This window comes from Stegastes partitus, unplaced genomic scaffold (genome assembly GCF_000690725.1).
Source record: "Stegastes partitus isolate 25-593 unplaced genomic scaffold, Stegastes_partitus-1.0.2 Scaffold900, whole genome shotgun sequence".
Classification (NCBI taxonomy): domain Eukaryota; kingdom Metazoa; phylum Chordata; class Actinopteri; family Pomacentridae; genus Stegastes; species Stegastes partitus.
The window spans coordinates 211,768-231,701 of NW_007578631.1; the positions used below are offsets into that span (position 1 = coordinate 211,768).

At 42.9% G+C, this 19,934-nt stretch overlaps 1 protein-coding gene across 1 annotated transcript; it reads left to right on the forward strand.

Moving 5' to 3' along the window:
• Window positions 1-13,617, forward strand: LOC103366048 (probable GPI-anchored adhesin-like protein PGA55). The gene is made up of 3 exons (XM_008293665.1): window positions 1-518; window positions 915-1,012; window positions 7,648-13,617. The coding sequence occupies exon 3, from the start codon at window positions 8,106-8,108 to the stop codon at window positions 12,309-12,311; it is 4,206 nt and encodes a 1,401-aa protein (XP_008291887.1). The 5' UTR covers window positions 1-518; window positions 915-1,012; window positions 7,648-8,105; the 3' UTR covers window positions 12,312-13,617.
• Window positions 13,618-19,934: the final 6,317 nt, after the last annotated feature.

Genomic DNA, 19,934 nt, shown 5'->3' on the forward strand with positions numbered 1-19,934 from the left:
CAGAGGTGGATGTGAACGCGGCGGCGGTGTGGTCGCGGCCGGACGGACTAACCTGTGCCTGGCTCTACCCGGAACCATTATGCAGACAGGAAACTACCATTTTAACGCTAGCAGCATCGGAGGAGCCGTCGACTACAGAGGGGGGCACCTAAAACTGACACAGGGCGGAAAACAGGCGGCCGCGGAGAAAAGCAGGAAAAACACGACGGAAACAAAACAAAGGCGCCGAGTGGGTGAAGACGAGCAGTGAGCCGGCGGAGCTGCAGGACGGCGGAGGCAGACAATGGACATATCGGGCCGGGCCAGCGGAAATAGTTTTTGTTAGCGAGTGAAAAGCAGCCCTCCCGGGCCGATGGAGAGCCAGGCCTTTCACAGTGTTTTTCCATGGATGAAGAAAAAGGCCCCGCTGACAGGCAGTAGGGACCCCGCTCTCACGGCGCACCCTCTCCTCGGTGTTTTCATACTTTTACTGCCTTGTTTCTGAGCTTATTTTGCCTCCAGACGTCGTCTGCTCCGAGGTAAAAACCAAAACAAAAGCCGTTTCCAGCAGCAGTGTGCTGGCTAGTTTGCTAGCTGCCAAGCTAAGCGCTGCTAACAGCGCAGCTAAGCGGTAGCTCTGTTAGCGTGAGGATACCTGCTTTAGCTCTGTGTTAGTTTACTTATTATGTATGTTATCGTTTTGTCACATATATTCTAGCTTCATTTAAAAGACACTGTATGTGTAATTGTTTTAATGCGGCTAAAAAAATGCAATTTCTGTCAATTTTTGAACCATTATGGCAGCATTCTGTTAGAGCAGTGAGTTGCCGTTAGCTAGCTGGGTGATTGACGGATGCTAGCAGCCTCCGGTGAGTGACTGATAACGGATTTTTGTATCAGTCTGACCTGCTCGGCCATCCGTTCACCTGTTTCAGATTGTCCACCTGAAGTCGTCGGTTGTCGCCGGAGAAAGCGGACTGTTTCCCTCCACAGCTGCGGTCCAGCAGGGAGCTTCAGACCTGTGGATCAGCCGGTAAGATGCAAACAACATGCAGCCACTGTGCTCCAGATTGAGACACTGCTGGGCTAATTAGTTTCCGTGTGTCACTAGTGCTGTGCTTGATATTATCAACATTAAAAATGTGAGCTGACAGTTAAGTAAAGCTCATGTCATTTGAAACTGCACGTACCTGAGCATGCATTTTGCAAAAACTGGCGCTGCATCTTCAGTTCAGACTGAGTGGAAGCTCAACTGTGGGGAGATTTACTTCCCAAACAAGCTACACCGTTTCTCCTGATGTTAAGAAGCTGCAGCCTACCTTCTTCTTTTTTTTAAGTAACATGAAATGAAAAAAAAAAAAATGAATGAATGAATATATAGGTTCAAGAATATGTCAAATTTAAGAAAACAGGATACACACGTCTTGTAGATGCTGCAGGTGCACCAGAAGCCCTGGTCATGTAACGGTTTGAGACAGAAGCACAGCACAGTAGTCATGAAGAAATGCTTGCAAGTAGGTTGGAAATGTAGATTATTGCAGCACAATTAGCTTTGAGTTCCTCGGTGCTCATTAAAAATAGCAGTATGTGATAATACTACAGCTTACCTCTTCTCTTTAAACGGGGTCAAGGGTTAGAAGAGGTCAAGAAGCTCATCTTTCCAAATTAAACACTATGATTTGACAAGTTATGCATGTTTTAATACGTTTCTTAAGGCACTCTTTCTCTCTGGATAAAGTGTTTTTATCCCCACGCTCTCATAAAAATGTTTACTTGATAGCATGGCTGGATTGCACTCTTCAGAGTTGCCTCATTTTCTTTTATTTCATGCTGCATCTGAGAATATGTTCACTGGTATGAATTATTTGGAGGAATAATTTAAGAGAGAACAATAAGAAAATCAGATGTGTGACAAAACCATCAAGAGCTGGCAGAACATCTTCAGTGTGCCTTGAATTAGATTTTGCATGTCGCCTTCAGACAGTGATATTCCTGTTTGTGGAGCATTGTATTAAACATCTGTAACCATAAATACGATGCCTGTAAAATGTGTGCAGTCCCAAATTGAAATCAGGTGTTCAGCTTTTGTTGCAAGTATGTGCCTGCTCACTTTAGTTGCATCTAAAATCAAATTTCTCTCTGTAATGAATGATTAAAGATTGTATTTAGCTTCACAACATTAATTAGTGTCTAATAATAATTTATTTGCTTTATTTGTTGTTTTATTGTTATTTATTTGGGTAGAAATGGGGCGACCGTTAATGAAATCAACTATTTTAAAAACCAATCACCACAGCATTTTTTTTCCCAAGCAAAAATAAAGCTACAATTATGAATATTCCATGTTGTGAAATGTGAGAAATTCCTGCTGTTTCATCTCTTACTTCATAGTAAAGTTTATCTTGTGACTGTTGGTCAGTCAAAACAGCGCATTAAATGATGCCATCTTGCCTTTTTGCAGTTTTATGGTGTTTTATAGACCATGCATCTTCTCATCAGTTTAATTAATGATGAAAATAATCACTGGTTGCGACTTTGTTTTGTTTCAGATATTAGTTGTAGTTGGTGTTAAAGTGTTTCTCAGACTAGGACATCTGTAAAGACACAAAGTGCAGTGTTATAGTCTGATCAATGTGTTTTGAACATTGTTGTATTTCTGTTTTTCTTTTTGTTTTTTTTCACTGTTAACATGCCAACCAGAAAACAGCAAACACACTTCAAAGGCAGTTGCAAAGAATTGCGTACCGTTGGGAGGAAATATGTAATTCAACGACAAATATATTGCACAATTTTTTTCTTTTTATTGTGTGCACATCTGAGGTCAAGCTCTTTGAAGGAAATTCCACATACATCACGCACACCGGGGTGGCAATGTGCCAGTGAGCGCTGACAGTTTTTATTCCAGCCAATCAGTAGTCAGTGATGCATTAATTTGTTTCTCCACTCTGGTTACTGATCAGTGAGCCGAGCCGCTGTGCTGATTGGTTGGGAATAAAACCTGTAGACTCTCGGTTTCAGTCGGTCTGTCAAGCCCAGTGCCTCCCGCTGCTCACTAGAAAAAGAATAAAAAAACGCAAAATCCATGCAACTTGGACTTTTATCATTAGCTTGTAGTTAATTAAATTGTTAATGCTATATAATTGGGATTTTCCTAAACACAAATTACATTATATTGACACAGCAGAGCCTCATTGTGACTTTAAAAGTTGAAGCCGGGTTTTAAGTTGCCGTTTGTTGTCATTTATCCTGGTTCGTCAATGAAAGCGATTTATATTACTGACTGTTGTGCTGATTGGTTGACCAGCAGATATGAAGATGCAGATGCAGTTGCATCTTGAAAGTATGGCCGGGTGACATGGCCTAAAATATCGCAATATATATTTTTATGTTATACATTTATTATCATGACTGTGTAAAGAAGCTCTTTCAATACTTCTGTTATATCTGACGGATATACACAATGTGTGCCAGTGATTAACAGTGAAAATAAAATGTCCTCATGTGAAAAACCCTCATTCAGCTTTTTAATTATATTCAATTTAGGAGTGAATCCTGAATAAAACTAAATTTTGTTATGGTTTGAAAATATCATCAATTTCTAAATCAATAGCTGGATTCGTTTTACACATGGTCGAACATTTACTCCTTAACAAGGCAACAGCGACAATACTTTGAAAGAAATGTCGTACAGATCAAGATGTGATGAACTAATTGGCTTTTGCACACTGGTAACAGCAGTTGCATTTCACATAATACTAGTAAATAAAAATGTAGAAATTAGAAAAAGGGGACTGACAAAGTGACAAACAGCGGCAGGTCTGACTCCTGTCACAGACCCAGTAATGACTGAAAAGGCAGACAGAGCGACTGCTGTTTGGGTTTGAGTTACTGTTACCACAAAAAGCTTATTAGCGAGCTCCGTCGCTAATGCCAGTCAGTGTAATTTGGTGGGGGAGAAGACCTTGACTGTGTGGAGTCATTATTGTTACCTTTCCGAATCGTGGTGAAGCTATTTTTGTTTCTCGTTTTCGTTTGCACAGACCATGTGCATTCCTTGCAGCTTTAGTGATTCAGTCCATTTTTTAGTGCTGATGTGTCATGTGTTGAGGTTGTTTGTATTTACTTTTCTGACAGCGTTATTTGTTTTTCCTCGTTTTGGATCTGTACCTGTCAGTTTCGTAACCCTGTTTCTGCAGCCTGATGGGATGATTGTGCTGAAGAGAGATGAAAGATTTATCACAAATTACTCAGAAGTGTATCATTATTATTGGAGAAACTTTTTGTGGTAATTAATAAGATTGCTTTATTAAATACAAGTATACGCACAGTCCGTAATTATTCTAGGAATTACAAAAACAACTTTTAATAATATCTTTTGTGAACACAAGCACCTTTTTTCTGCTCTAACAGCTATCTAACTTTAAGCATTTGAAACGGTCCTCCTTCAAGTTTCTGATTAGTGCTTTACAAATGCAAGCGCACAAACAGAGTTTTAAATTACAGCAGTTTGTCATAGTTAAAACGGACGTTTGGCTTAGATTATAAGCAAGAATTTGATGCCATATTTTCAGAAATTTCTTAGATACAAATCAGTCTGCATGGTATGAGTCTCCACTGTCACTCTGCCAAGCTTCAAACTGTACACAGATGTGACGGCACATATGAGGATGTTTGGCTTCTCTGGTTTCTGTCTCAGGGGAGAGTTGTTCATGTCGAGCGCGCTGTACAAAGCCAAGAGAAGGTCAGAATTAAGAGCAGATTTAACCTCAGTTTTTCGAAACACATGTCACCCAGAAAAAGGCAAGATTGAGACACGAGAACAAACGACTTGAATTGTTTATGCTAATATTTTGGTGAGGGATATTAGCAGCAGTTTGTTGCCAACAGTGAAAGAGAGAAGTGTCATTTGTTATCGGAAATAGTGTCATTAGATTAGCATCAGAGTGTTTATCTGTGCAGAAATTTTGACAGTATTAAGATAAATGACAGTGAAACTGTTGGAGAAAGATAAGAGCACTAGACACAAAGTGTTTAGTTTGAGTACTGATTCTGAATAAGTGGGCCATCTTTTGCTCCTGCCACATTTTTTCCTCCTGTATTCTATTTTTTCACTGCAATATAAAGTATATGGAAACAACACAACTGTGGCTAGAAGTAGATAAAACTCAAAAATGTCTTTTGTGCAGCATAACACAGTTATAATGTCAAATGATTAAAAATAGTAGACAAAGTTGAATTTCTCAAAATGTGAAAGAATCAGCATGTTTAACATTTTTCAAGTGTCTGCAGATGTTAATACTTTAGAAAAATGGTGACTTTATGTACTATAAATATTTTACTAGTCACATTTTACATTTTTTCAAAACCTGTCTCTTACCTGCTCTGTCTAACAACATGAAGTTTTGCCAAAAGTCACAGAATTTTTGTTGTGTGGCTGTTTGTTACAGTTAAAACACTGAAAGTTTTATTGCTGTGCTGAGCAGTGCAGAATTTTTTAGTTTTCATAGATTTAATAAGCGCAAAGGGTTTATTTTTGGCAATTTTTTAAAAATACAACACGTAAAATACAGGGATTTAGGTGAAATGTTTCCTGACCAAAAACAGGAGGACTGATGATTTTTTTAAAAAACAGTTTCTGACTGATAAATGGTGTCATTTAGGCTATTATTTAACTTATTGATTTAAGACAACATGCCTTTGGGTTTTGTGGTTTATAGGGTTAAAGAGTGAAGGACTGAATGTGTGAATATGTGGAGGTTGTAGGATAGGAGTTATTATTATTGTTATTATTATTATTATTATTATTATTATATTTACCCTCAAGTCAGGTTGCTTGTTGCCAAAGTTGCTGTCTCGCTGCATATCGTGTTTTTTTAATATTGTTAAATTGCATAGTCAGAAATTCCCTCGGTGTAGTATTAGAAGACTAAAATGCTTCTTTTTACCTGACAGTTATGACCAAGGTGAGGTTTGTTGAGAAATGTAAAGGTTGGACAGGAAGACTTACTTTCAGATATTATGTATTCTGACTGGGGATCGGTTGTTAATGGTGTCAGGGTTAAAAGCTAAGTGGTGGATTTGAATTGGACATTGTAGTTGACACTATAAGTATCTGTTTATATATTAATTCTAAAGTACTACATTCCTTCAAGAGTTAACAGTATCAAGCTGCTGCTCTGTGTAGTGACCTACATTTTTGTGGATACATTTCTAACATAATTGTTTCATTAATTAAAACAAAACAAAAGTCATTAGCCATAGAGAAAGAAATGCTGAGCTCAGTGTTGATTCTCGGCAGCTCCTGTTCTCCTCTCACACACAAAGACAGTGTCCATTAGACCACCTTTTTTTTTTTTTTTTTTTTTTAAAACTGGCATTTAGTGGTGTGTGTTGGTGGCGACAAGCCGACAGCAGCCATGTTATCCAGCAGGAGCTGGACAGGAGACACGAGGCATTTTGAGCTTCTCTTCTGCCTTTATTAACTCCGTTTTCCACACTTACTCATTTGTCTGATGTGTTGAATAGGTCAAATGGTGTATTATTTTTTAATCTTAATTTTTACATCTCCAAATGTGTGCCAACAGTTCAGATAAAATGCTTTCAAGGAAAGCAGCCACACTAAAGATGCTGCAACAAGACAATATGTTTTGAATTAAACAGTGGACAAGGACTATTATTTGACTTGTATGTTTATTTTCACACAATAAAAAAACAAAAAAACAAGCTGTAAAATGATTAATTGTTCTGTTTATTAGGCTGATTTGAGTTTCACAAATAAACTATAGATGATGAAGATTGCATTTGCATATCTCCCTTTTGACACTGATATTTATTTTTCTTGATGACTGTGTTAAGTTTTTGACAGCCCTGTGCCCACTAACCGTAAGCTAATGTGATTAAAACTGCTTTTTTAAAACTAAAGCCAAATTAAAATACAATCTGGCTACACAGCTTAACATTAAGAAGAAAACCATTGAGGATAAAACCCCTCAGAGTTATGAGTTTATGGCAGCTGTTGAGCAGTGGGGTCACTGGGTTCAAGCTGGCTGATATTAGAGAGCCAGCTGAAGAAAAGTTTACCTGGTTGAATAAACAATGAAATGCAAAGCGCACTCCAAGATTTCCAGAGTTGTCCAAAAATAATTGTGCAACAGCTGCTCAGGCATCTGAGTGGGTATATCAGGAAGGCAGTGACCCAGTTTTCACTTAGGCTGAGTTGGACATTGTCAGTGTGCTTGTTTATCGAATTAGATGTGGTAATTATGGTCACACTTTCTTTTCTTTGGAGAAATGTGTACATGAAACTTGCCGCCCTTTGAATAATACCTTCAGACTTGTTGAGCCACAGAAAGTCTCAACAGCCTCAACAGGAGGCGTTTCCAATATTAATACGATTATAATTTCTGTCAATGTAAAATAAGCACTACTGCAGCTAAATATTCACAACTGCAAAAATGTGTTTATTCTCGCTGTATCAGCTGCAGCTAAATCAATTGCTTTGTGCTGAAGCTGAGTTGTTTATGCTAGGGGTTCCTTTCGTGACAGTCAGCATCCGGGGTTTGAGGCACTGAGGGCAAGAAAATTAATGCACTGCTGCTGTTTGGTTTATCTGCTCAGTATCACCGAATCACTAAGTGACATTGTTGTCTTTTCTTTGTGTTTCCTCAGGCTCCTCACAAAACTTCATGACGGGACAGAAGGACAGCGAAGCAATGATTCATCCTCCTCTTAAATAACGGGACACACTCCACTTCATGGGACTGCTGATCTGATTTTAAAAATCAGCTTACAGTTATGGAACACTTAAAAGGAACACTACAGACTCAGTTTTTTATCATTTAGTATATTGCCTATTTATGACCCATTTTATACCATCCCACAGAAGCACTTGAAGGCTTCGCTTTTAAATGGAGAGTAAATTTATTAGTGATACATTGATGTGAGTGAATCAAGCAGCGGCTTTTGGTGGATTGTTGGAAGTTTGGGGTAGAAACCACAGCGGCCTCTACCTCTGAAAATCAAACTTTATTAGTTTGATAAGGGCTCACTGCTGTTTCTAGCAACTATAGACTTAGTGTTCGGGGTAGTTTTTTCCCCTCGACACTTTGCCACAGCTGTTTTGGGAGATGTTCCAGTTCAGCAAGTACCCCATGGACATTTTAGAGATGCTAAGTGGACACCAAGCCCACCAATTCAAAGGCCTTGGATTAGAACGACAACTGAGCCACCAACAGCAAGTCCAGCTGCAGCATCAGCAGCAGCTCCAGCAGCAGCACCAGCCCTCTGCTGAGAGCTCTGGAAGCCTCCTATCTGGCCTCGGCCTGGGATCCCTCCAGAGCTCTCGGAGCAACGCCTTTGCTGACTCCTCATCATTATTCGCCAAAATGAGTGCGCCTCCCCCATCCATCTCCCACCAGAGCCAGTCGTCCTCTTCGTCCCACAGCTCCAGGAAGTCCAGTAAGATGAGCAGCAGTAGCAGCAGCGGGAGTGGGAGTTCCTCGTCAGGATACCCCCAGTTTCTGCGACCTTTTCACCCGGCCGAGGCTGCGCTGGCACAGGAGCAGCTCCACTCTGGGATGGGACGTTTTGACTTTGGCGGGAGCAGCAGTGGGGGAAGCGCTGGGGTAATCGGGGGTGTTGTCGCACCAGCACCCCCGCCTCCCCCGTTACATCCAGGTCTCTCTGTCCCCCAGCCCTCCCCTGGTCCCTCCTCCTCCTCACCTTCACCCTCCACCTCTGCTTCAGCCTCCAACAACCCCTCAGGCAGCACTGCAGTCCCCCTAGTCGGTCAGTCCGATCCCCGCAGCCTCCACCAGCAGTTCAGCTGCATGCTCGCAGCCAACCAGTACTTCCTGTCTGGCGTCCCCACCAACAGCAGCCTGGAGCAGTTCCTTGTTCAGCAAGGGACTCACAACCACTTGGGCTTGGGCCTCGGCCAAGGGACCACCGAGTCAAACTCAGCCTTAGCCCCACCTCCTGCCCTCCACTCCTCCCACAGCCACAGCCACACAGCTCCACAGCCTCAACAGCAACAACAGCAGCTGACCCCTCATGCCTTATCTCATCCACACAGCCACACTCACCACCCGCACCCTCTCCACCCGGCCCCCCAACCTGCCCCACTGGGCGGCTTTGATTTCCAAGGCATTCCAGTCCTTTCCTCCAACCAGATAGCATCACTAATGCAACAAGAGGCCGGTCTCCCCCTCCCCCTGCCCCTACACCTGTCACTCTCTAAAGACGATGGAACAAAGTCGGGAGACAGCTCGTCCACATCAGCTTCAAGTGGAGGAAGCAGGAGAAAGAAAGCAATGGCAGGCTACCTGCCCCAGAGGAAAACTGACGGTAGCAGCCACAGCAGCCACAGCAGTCACAGCCATAGCAGCAGCAGTGTTAGTAACTGCCACAATAGCAGCTCAAGTGGGCACAGTCAGAGCTCCTCGACGGGCCTCGTGGGAGGAGGATCTGGGGGTGTTGGTCTAAGTAGCATCGGAAGTGAGCCACAGCATTCCTCTCTACTTTCATCATCCTCACAGCAACAGCAGTCATCCTCCACTGTCTCCTCCTCTTCGTCTGCCCCCGCTTCCTCAAACTCCACGTCTGTGCTTGTAGCCAACGGTAACCAACAACTGTCAAAATCCCAAGACAGTCACAGCAATAGCTCATCTGGCCAGCCCGAACCTGAACCCCTTTACCACTGTGGTGAATGTGGTAAAACCTTCACCCACCTGTCCAGCCTTCGAAGGCATCTCCGCAGCCACGGTTTGACGCCAGAAAGCCAAAGCAGGAAGTCGGACTGTAACTCTCCCAGCCCAGAGAGAATATTCTGCTGTGGCGAGTGTGGGAAGAGATTTAAAAAGAGGGGTCACCTCATCCAACACAGTGTCACCCACTCAGAAAACCGGCCTTTTGTCTGCAGCATCTGCCAAAAGTCCTTCAATCGTCGAGAGTCACTTACGAGACATGAGAAAATCCACGATGAGAAGCCTTTCCGCTGTCCGGCTTGTGGGCGTTGTTTCCGTGAGAGCACCTCTCTACTCAACCATGCTGCCTCAGGAGCTTGTGGCAAACCTCCTCGCAGTTCAAAAAACCGGGCCAGCAGTGGAGGGAGCGCATCATCCAACCCAAGCAGCAGTAAACTGGGGAGCAGTGGGAACAGGGTAGCAATTTCAAACGATGGGGCAGGGATGGCTAATGACAAGTATGCAACAGATTATTCCAGAAATCGCTACCAGAACCAGTCGTCCTACAACAGTGGAGTTGACGACTACAGACGGTCACAGACTTCTTCCCTGTACCCCTCAGAGAGTACGTTAGCCAGTGAAATGACCAACCAAACTCTCCGTAAGGCCCCTTTAGCCCCAACTCTTCATCCCCACCCACAGAATCAGCAACAGCACCACCACCATCCACCACCGCAACCACAGCAGCCTCACCTGCCCCTCTCCTCCCTATTGGATGATTCAGAGGATGAGGTCACCAGCAGTGCAATGTCAGCCATCGCCGCTGCAGCTGCAGCCTCATGTGACATAAACACAGAGAGTCGGGAGGGAGAGAGGAGGGATATCATCGGAGGCCTGCTGGGGGGGTTGGGGTTTGGTAACATGAGTGGACCATCATCCACGTCCAGCCTCAACGGTTCCACCATACCTCTAACCCACCCCAGCCAGCCCCACACAAAGCCCAGGAGGCCCAGAAAGCCCAGAGAGAAAAGGGACCCAAACACCATCGTTCGGAGGCGGAGGAGCCCTGCGCCTCCAGGGGACGGCTCAGAGAGGCCGTATGGGTGTCAGATATGTGGCAAACGTTTCAGACGAGCGGAGACTCTGCGGAGACACAATCGTGTTCACACGGGGGAGAAGCCTCACGCCTGCGATGTCTGTGGCAAAATGTTCCGTGAGCCTTTCCACCTCACCAAGCATCTGACTGTGCACTCTGGGCAAAAGAACTACAAATGCAACCTGTGTGGGAAGATGTTTGCCTACGCCCAGAGTCTAGTGAGGCATGGGAAACTGCATAGAAAGGGGGAGATCGACAACCAGGGGAGGAGGATAAAAGGTGCTGCAGCTGCCATTAGTCAGGTCGCCAACTCGGGAAACTCTGACTACTTCACATCCTGCTCCCAAGGGGAAAAGTCTCCAACATCTGGCACCCCCTCTCAGAGGCTTTACACCTGCACAGTGTGCTGGAAATCATTCCGCCACTATTTCCACCTGACGGCACATCAACAGACTGTCCATGGTGGCGGGGTGGGACTGGAGAAATCCTTTCGTTGTGAAGTATGTGGCAAAGCCTTCGCCTACTCAAACAGTTTAGTGCGGCACAAGCTATCTCAGCATGGCATTGACCGCAGCGGCCAGCGCGTCAACCAATCCCAACCCTCTGGATACTCGCCGCTCTTCTACGATTCTGGTTCAGGTTCCAACTACGCCGGGTCGTCCCACATGCAGCAGGGAGCTTCGGGACAACAACAACAACAGCAGCAGCAACAACAGCAGCAGCAGCAGCAGCAGCAGCAGCAACAACAACAACAGCCACCACCACCACCACCACCACCACCACCACAACAACAGCAGCCACAACAACAACAGCTGCAGCACCCTTTTCACTACCGCGCAAAAAACTTCCAAAAGCGGCATGGACAGACAAGAAAACACAGAAAGAAAAAAAGGCGCGTGGTGATCCACAGCATCATGAGAGACGGAAAGCTGGTGGGCGTCCCCCTGAGTAAAGACACTCGCAGGAAGCTGTTGCTACTAAGGAAAAGGAGGGGCAAACTGCAGGCACAGCTCAACAAAAAGAAGCTGCTGGCCCAGCTGAGGATAAAGGGCAGTGTGATGAAAGTGAAGTCGTGGTGCGGGGGTGCTGTCAGAGTCACGGGGCTTACCTCAATGGATGTCCCTCTCAAGCGCTTCCCCTGCCCCATCTGTCCCAGCACCATGTACGCCAAGCATGGTTCCCTGCTGGTCCACCACGCCATCAGACACCCACCGAGAAACTCAGGCCGCCACGCCCGTCTGCGGTGCCAGGTGTGTGGACGACGCACCAGCTCATTACACAAAGCCTTGAAACACAGGGGCCAGCATCTGAAACAAGCTGCATTCCAATGCCACAAATGCCGACACCGTTTCTGGAACCCCGGGCTCCTGGCACGGCACAAGTTCTCCTGCCGGGGTGTGACGACCAGCAGCGGGGCCTGGGCATTGATGAAGATGAGATCTCCATCGCCTCATGACCAGTCGGACAGTAGTGACCATTCACCAGTCCCGCTGACGGTCCCGGCTCTGGTCCAGCCTGAGAGATCAACAGTTCTGGCTGAGTACAGTCAGTGAACACAAACAGTTTTCTAGACTAGATTGTTTTTTGATGTTTATTTTTTTTAAATAATCCGAGAAGCGAGCAAGAGCTAGCACGTTTTTAACAAAAAAGAGGTGGGAGAATGGGGAGGGTTTAGTGTAACTATCAGAATCTCCCCGGATAAACCTGTATACAATCCTCACTGACGACAGCAGAGGTGGACGATTAATTAACGTGGACTTCAAAAGGCCCAAAATCAAATCCACCATCGTTGTCGGTCTCCTCTTGCCCAAAGGTGAAGGAACTCTAGACCACATGACTTTAGTAGCATCTGTTTGGAAAAATTAATTTGAGGTTTTTCTATCATCTTGTATTTTTTTTATATATATATACATATATATAATATTTAAATTTCCCCTTTAGCAGTGTTTGCGCATAACTTTGAATTGGATGCTATTGTAGAGGTGAGAAACCTCAAGTACCAGTTTATTTTTTCAGAATGTTTTCACATTACTCACAGTTAAAACGTATAGTCCTTGTCTGTTGCTCTGTGTGTTCATTTGTTACCCCAGTGGAGAAGCTCACTTTTTTTTTTTATAATGAGATGACATTTGCCCTCAAGATAAATTTATCTTTTAAGGAAAAAAGAAAAAGAAAAATGCTGACCTGATACTCTAAGAAGCTCATGAAAATGAGCGTTGGGGCAGTAAAAGGTTGTATTTGTCACTGAAGGCCATACTGTGCTAAAGTGACTGCATAGGAAGAAAAGGTGTTAAGAGGAACAGAAAAGTGTTGGTGACCTTGTTTTTAATGTACACTACTTTTGTGACTTTTTTTTTTTGTTTTTTAAGAGGCGTGAATGGAGCAAAAACACGACTCAAGCTGTTAATGTGTTCAGGATTTGAAAAGGACAAGAGAAATAACAGGAGTGTACTGTACAATTCGTATTATATTTTATTATATATTGATTATTTGCTGTTTTTTACTCCAAGTATCATTTCTTTTATCATTGTTGGTATTGTATTGGCGGGAGGGAACGAGTCGGGGACTTTGTAAAACAGCGGGATGAGTATATGTATCGATGTGATATCCTCCCCTTCCTCCTCCCCGAGCCCCTTTTATCTGCTCCCTCATTGCCACACTTATGGCCCATTTTTGTAAGAAAAGCGTGTACACATAGTTCATTACTTAGGTCCTGTCCAGACGTGTTTTTTCTTTTTTTTTTCTGTAAAACTAAAACATGTAATATTATTACTAAATTACTATCCTTTTCTTTGCCTAAAAAGTGAGTTGTTGAAAACCCTCGAATCAAATAAAAAAAAAAAAAAAGAAACCCTGAAACATTACGTCCTTCGTTTTGCTTACATTTTCATTCAGATGAATACGTTCAATTTTCCTGGTTGTGAGAAATAATGGAAATCATGTTCAAACATGGGTTTACGTAAACAGGAGTTGTTTAATTGTAATTTAATAATTATAAATTGGAGGCAGAATAGTGATTTGCTTGAAGAAACGGTTAATCAAGTAAATGTTTCAGTGTATTATTTGTAATGGTGTGTTGTTAGTCTGCTTTTATCTAAATATATGCAGAATTTTTGCATGTTTATTTGACCTGCTATGCACCGATACACTCTACTTATGCTAGTATTTATTTGACTTAAATTTAATACAAAATCTGCTATAAACCTACTTTTATGTGTATTAAACACCAAATATCATGGCTCTCTACAGGAAACCTATTGGAAGGAATCAGGCAAATATACAGAAGATGCAGCCAGTTAAAACAGAAAACACAAAAATGCATTTTGGGGTTGAGAACAAGCTCATCTTTGTCTCTAATTTCTGTAAAGATCTTTAATTCCCATTGTGGGACAAAGACTAGCCCAAACTTAGATGGTCACATGAGCTCCAGTTGATAACATATGACTGCACTGGTTGAGATTTCTGCTTACCAGGCTTTCCTCAAGTTACTGATGTTTTCACATCTTCTCTCTTTTTATGTTCATGATAACTGCAGCAGTGGGTTCCATCAACCAAACCACTAAAAACATGCAGATAGTTTTACTTGCTCAGGTTTTGCGATGTTCACCTCCAGTTTCTGCCACCAACAGCGACATCTTTCCAGAAACGGTATCCTGCATTTTCAGGGATGATTCAGTGACACTGCTAACAACACATTCAGGGAAAAAAATGGCATATTTCACATTTAACATGAGGCTAAGCTAAATAGTCTCGCCTCCATTAACAAAATCCATTTCTTTCACAGGTCCAAACAGATTCTGATAAATTCTAAGTGTAGAGTTAAAGTAAATTTTTGTTTGGGTTTACCACCAAACAAATTAAACACAGAAACTACTCATCTGTACGTGGTTTAAGGTGTTGTCATAACATTAGAAATGGGTAGAATGATGCTTAGGTTCGGTGTGGTTATTCCAGCTACAAATATTTGCATTCAGCTGCCACTGAACTGTTCGTCTACTCCCATGAAGACCCAACACAGTCTGTAAATGCACTACTGGCACCTCTCCTACTGTAAAGCACTGGTTTGCATCAATTAATCCACTATAGGTATTTTTATCCACGCTTTCTTCCTACAGGGACCCTGAAGTGGCCTCTTTCTCTCTCTTTTTCCAACCCCATTCCCAACCACCACCACATAGCAGTTCCAGCGATGGAGCAAGTGTTGTGCACCTGGAGCCTGCGGTCAGGTGAGCCGTTTATACCCTCTTGACTACCCAGCTGGCCCCAGAGGTCCCACATGCACTGGCACATGTCTCCCAGAAAGTTTAGGGGGGAGGATGTGAATTTTCCAGTCAGCTAGAGACAGGGCGAATGCTGTTCAGCAGCTGTGGCGCTTCTTCAGTGGTGCATTACCAACAAATGTCCACTAGATGGCGCCATTTAAGCACACTTTCAACGATGGCTGCTTCCCAAGTCTGGAGGAAAGAAAGAATCATTTCAATTCGAAACGCCTCATGAAGCTCAAATCACACATTAGTGGACTCGAGCTGCTTGTTCCAACACTTTTAGCTGATGCATGCCAGCGTGCACGCTCTCTCCTCGCTCGTGCACGTGTGTGTGTGTGTGAGAGAGAGAGAGAGAGGCAGATTTCGCTGGCATTTCACTGCTCACACTGCCACCATGTGTGTGATGCACTACGTCACCACACAGGACTCGAAGGCCCTTCTAGGAACTGCTGCTGCATCTGATTTATGAGTCAGTCAAATTAGTATCAGCAGGAGACACAATGTGGTGTTTTAATGGATGATTTGCTCCTTTCAGTACATTTATAAGCTGTTATCAAAGTCAGGATTGGCACATCGGCTTCACACTGCGACCGCATAAAAACCACACAACAGCACACGATTAACACTGAAAGGAACATAACAATAGAAATGTTATTGTCCCAGAAGGACAGAAGAGTTCTGTTTTATTTAATCATACTATTCTATTTTCAACTGTTGTCCCTGGACAAATGTTAGTGATCCTGAAATCGACAGTATGAATTAAAACTAGCTTATACATGTAAAGTTTCAGCACATAGAAAAATATAAGCAAATATTAATGTTGGTGAAAGATAATGTCCACTGTGCAATTAAACAAAGAAAAGAACAGAAATTGGCAAAATATGCAACTTAAAAGCAAACACCGCATGCAAAATATGACAAAGAGAAACACTAACAATATTGATGATGTGTACTACGTAACACACATATTACATAGGTGGGAGAAGTAAAAATATAACCACATTCATGTAAAATTACTGCATTTAAAACTAACAAAAATGAAATGAGAAAAATTCCTTATATTTGTGACATTATTAAATATTGTTTCAATACTAATAAGTAGGATTTTACTGTAGCTTTACGACTATAAACTAGCAAGCTACTCTGCACTTCTGGAAACTTTATGATGTATTATATTTTACAAGCTTCTCATTTGTTTCTGTTTTTGTTCATCCATCCATCCATTATCTATACACCTCTTAATCCTCATTAGGGTCGCGGGGGGGCTGGAGTCTATCCCAGCTAACTTAGGGCGAAGGCAGGGGACACCCTGGACAGGTCACCAGTCTATCACAGGGCCACACTTAGAGACAGACAACCAAGCACACTCACATTCACACCTACGGACAATTTAGAATCACCAATTAACCTCAACATGTTTTTGGACTGTGTAGGAGGAAGCCAGAGAACCCGGAGAGAACCCACGCTGCACGGGGAGAGCATGCAAACTCCACACAGAAAGATCCCGGTGCCCCCACCGGGACGCGAACCGCGACCTTCTTGCTGCGAGGCAACAGTGCAAACAACTGAGCCACCCTACAGCACATTCTCTCCATTCTTTTTAAAATAGGAGAATAACTATTTGTTGCTCCAACATACAGCATCTTGACAACAGAATGGACGTCATGAGACAACCAAGAATCTCAGAAATGACAGTGGTGCCATAGAGCAGAAATCACAAGTCAGTAACAAATCAGTGACACAAAGAGTTAATGAGGTTAAAGATGTGAAAAGTCTTCCCTCTCTTCTTAAACGGCCCACTGAAGTTGATGGACACTTCCGGGGGGACTGGATCATGTTGTTAGACATCCAGAGCATCATGTGGTAGATTATCTGTTGTACTATGCTGTCTGGAATTATTTTTTAGATGATGAAATGGTGGAGTTGTGGACACTGAGGTGCCTGATTACAACAAATGACAAGACAGCATTCAACACAGTTGGTTTTCCCTTGTCATCTGTGGCAACAGTTCATTTGCATGTCGTAAGTGTATATATATATATATAAGGAAGTACTTCTGTTACGTTGTTTGATTACACTTGCTGCTAATTTGAATTGCACCACTTCCTGTCCACACATTTTCAAATCTACAATACCATTTATTGTTATGCATTAAAACACCAAGTCACACTCCTTGTGTGTGAAAACCTGCTGAGCAATAAAACAGTTTCTGATTGTGATTAAGGTGACCTTTAGTAGTCACTGGTCAACAAGGAGTGTCTGTGTGCCGGTGACGCTACCTGATCATTGTCCTCTAAAGCCACACCTGGATTAACTTGGTGGGCAACAATTTGTCACCGGCTCAAAAGCCTTTTGTGTGTACCATCAGCTAAATAAACAGACTTTTTCTCCAAGTCAGGAAAGACGACCGGCTGCGTCTATTTTTGTTCAGTTTAAAAAAACACATTTGAGGTACTTAAAAAATGAAATAAAATTTTAAAAAAGAGTAAAAAGATGCCATAGTAAATACACAAAATGGAGAATGACATTTCATGGTTATACCATTTGAATTTTATCTTGAACGTTGAATTGTTAACTTCATTTTTATTGAAAATACACAGCAGTTCAGCCACCTTTAAAGTAGTAAACATGGTGTTTGGTGAGCGAGACACCCCTCCTCCTCCCCTCCCCTCCTTCCTCCTCCTCACCCCCTCCAGCCGGCCCGTCACGCGGCAGTAGCATGGGGGAAACCTGTGGGCGGAGACTGTGACCTATTTTTAGCCAATGGGAGGCCGAGAGCAGCGGCGAGTGACCTACATTCAGCCAATCACGGCGCAGCATCGTCGCCGGTAGGCAACAGACGGCCGCGTGCCGGGTCCACGTGCTTTTTGCTCCAGTGTTTGAGAGCGCGAGAGGCAGACGGGGACAGTTCACAGACACAAACAGACGAGCCACGCGTCCTCCGGCTGTTTTTATGGGATTAAACGCAGTTTAAATGGCCTCATTGCAAACTGTGGCGCAAACTGCCGCCGTGCAAACACACATCTTAACTGCGGTGAAGGAGGTAATGACACGCCTCAATTGAGTGTGTTGTCTGCGCTTTAACGCGCCGCAGACTTAAATGTGCGCGTATCTGCTCACATGTTAACACCTGACTGTGACTCGGCTCAGACACACTCAGGAGCCTCCTTGTGCCTTTTCCTCCTGCTGCGGCCTCGCTGTTTTAAATGACAGCGTGAGAGCAGAGCAAAGAGGGGCGTGGTGCGTTCACGGTCCATCCAGGAAGGAGATCAGCTCGGGGAGGGCCGAGACTTGGTGCACAACAGTCCCAGCAGCTCGACGTTGATTGGATGAAACTGCAAGGAGGCGTCATGTTTTATGTAAATATGTGGTGCATTCAGGGACAAACTGTGGGGAAATACACAAATAAGCACTGTAAATAGCAAACACTGATAAATGACTTATTGTCACAAGGTTTTACTGTGGATTGTTTATCCTTCAGGCAATACCAAAATATTCTTACTGAAGTCCATGAAGAAAGTTTCAAATAGTACATTCTTTAAAGACATTTACACGTGAATACAGGGTGCACTCCAAGGGCTAATATAACATCATGTAATGGTTGATCAAAAAGTTTAAGGACTGTTTGTGGGCCATGTGCAACATGTGTAGTAACTGTCAGGAGTCAGAAAACTGTGCTATCAACACGAAGACCTTTTTACAGATGTTTTTGAAGAAATCTTCAAGACCAGAAAAGGAGTGTCAGGTAAAGAGCACCTTTAACAGCACCAGATGCNGTGCCCCCACCGGGACGCGACAGTACTACCAACTGCGCCACCTTGCAGCCCTGTTTTTGTTCATGTATAATTTTATTAATTTTAAAGCAATGTTTTGCTGCATTATGAATAGAATTAGAACAAAACTTTATTGATCCCTTCGGTACAAGACCTCAGGGAAATTGGTACACCAGAAAAAAACAACACAACACCAACATAAAATCAGCAACAACAACAGCATTCAAAAATCAAAATAAAAATCATTCAAAATCAGCAACAATAACAACAATAATTATAATAATAACATATTACAGTATACAATACACACATACAGTAGCATATTGCACACAGTCTGGTGATAGAGCATGATGAATAAGCTACAATGTAAGTTCAAATTTAATTTAACTGACAAAGTATGCAAAACAAAAATAGACCTAGCTTATGAAATAAGAGAAATATCAACAGCAACAACAATAATAATAATATGTACTGTACAAGACAAGATTAGTGGTGGAAGACGACTCAGTAAGGTAAAAATAAAATGTGAAAATACTGTATTCAGAATCCTACATAAGTAGAAGTGTGCTCAGCAAACTTAAGTAAGTTGTAAGTGTAAATGCAGAACCAATATATTTTGCTCTGTAAGCTACTCATTTGTTTCTTTTTCTATTCATGTAAAATCTTGTATGAAAAGTAACTATTATAAGATTAATATTGCTACATTAAGACCGCAAACAACACAAAAGTACAGATCAAAATGAAAATAATATTAACAAGCCATATGCAACGTTTTCTTTTTAACCTTTAACATGACAAAATATAACATTAATTATTATTTTCAAGAAAATGTTTCAGTACCAGATGGTTTATGGTAGTGCATTTTTCCATTGAACTAGTATATCTTATTTTGTTTCATAAGTCGATATCACTGCAGGGTGGCGCAGTTGGTAGCACTGTTGCCTCGCAGCACGAAGGTTGCCGGGTCGCGTCCCGTTGGGGGCACCGGAATCTTTCTGCGTGGAGTCTGCATGTTCTCCCCGTGCAGCGTGGGTTCTCTCCGGCTTCCTCCCACACAGTCCAAAAAACATGTTGAGGTTAATTGGTGATTCTAAATTGTCCGTAGGTGTGAATGTGAGTGTGCTTGGTTGTCTGTCTC

Coding starts and splice junctions, on each gene's coding strand:
- LOC103366048 (XM_008293665.1), top strand. CDS start 8,106: ATGTTCCAGTTCAGCAAGTACCCCATGGACATTTTAGAGATGCTAAGT.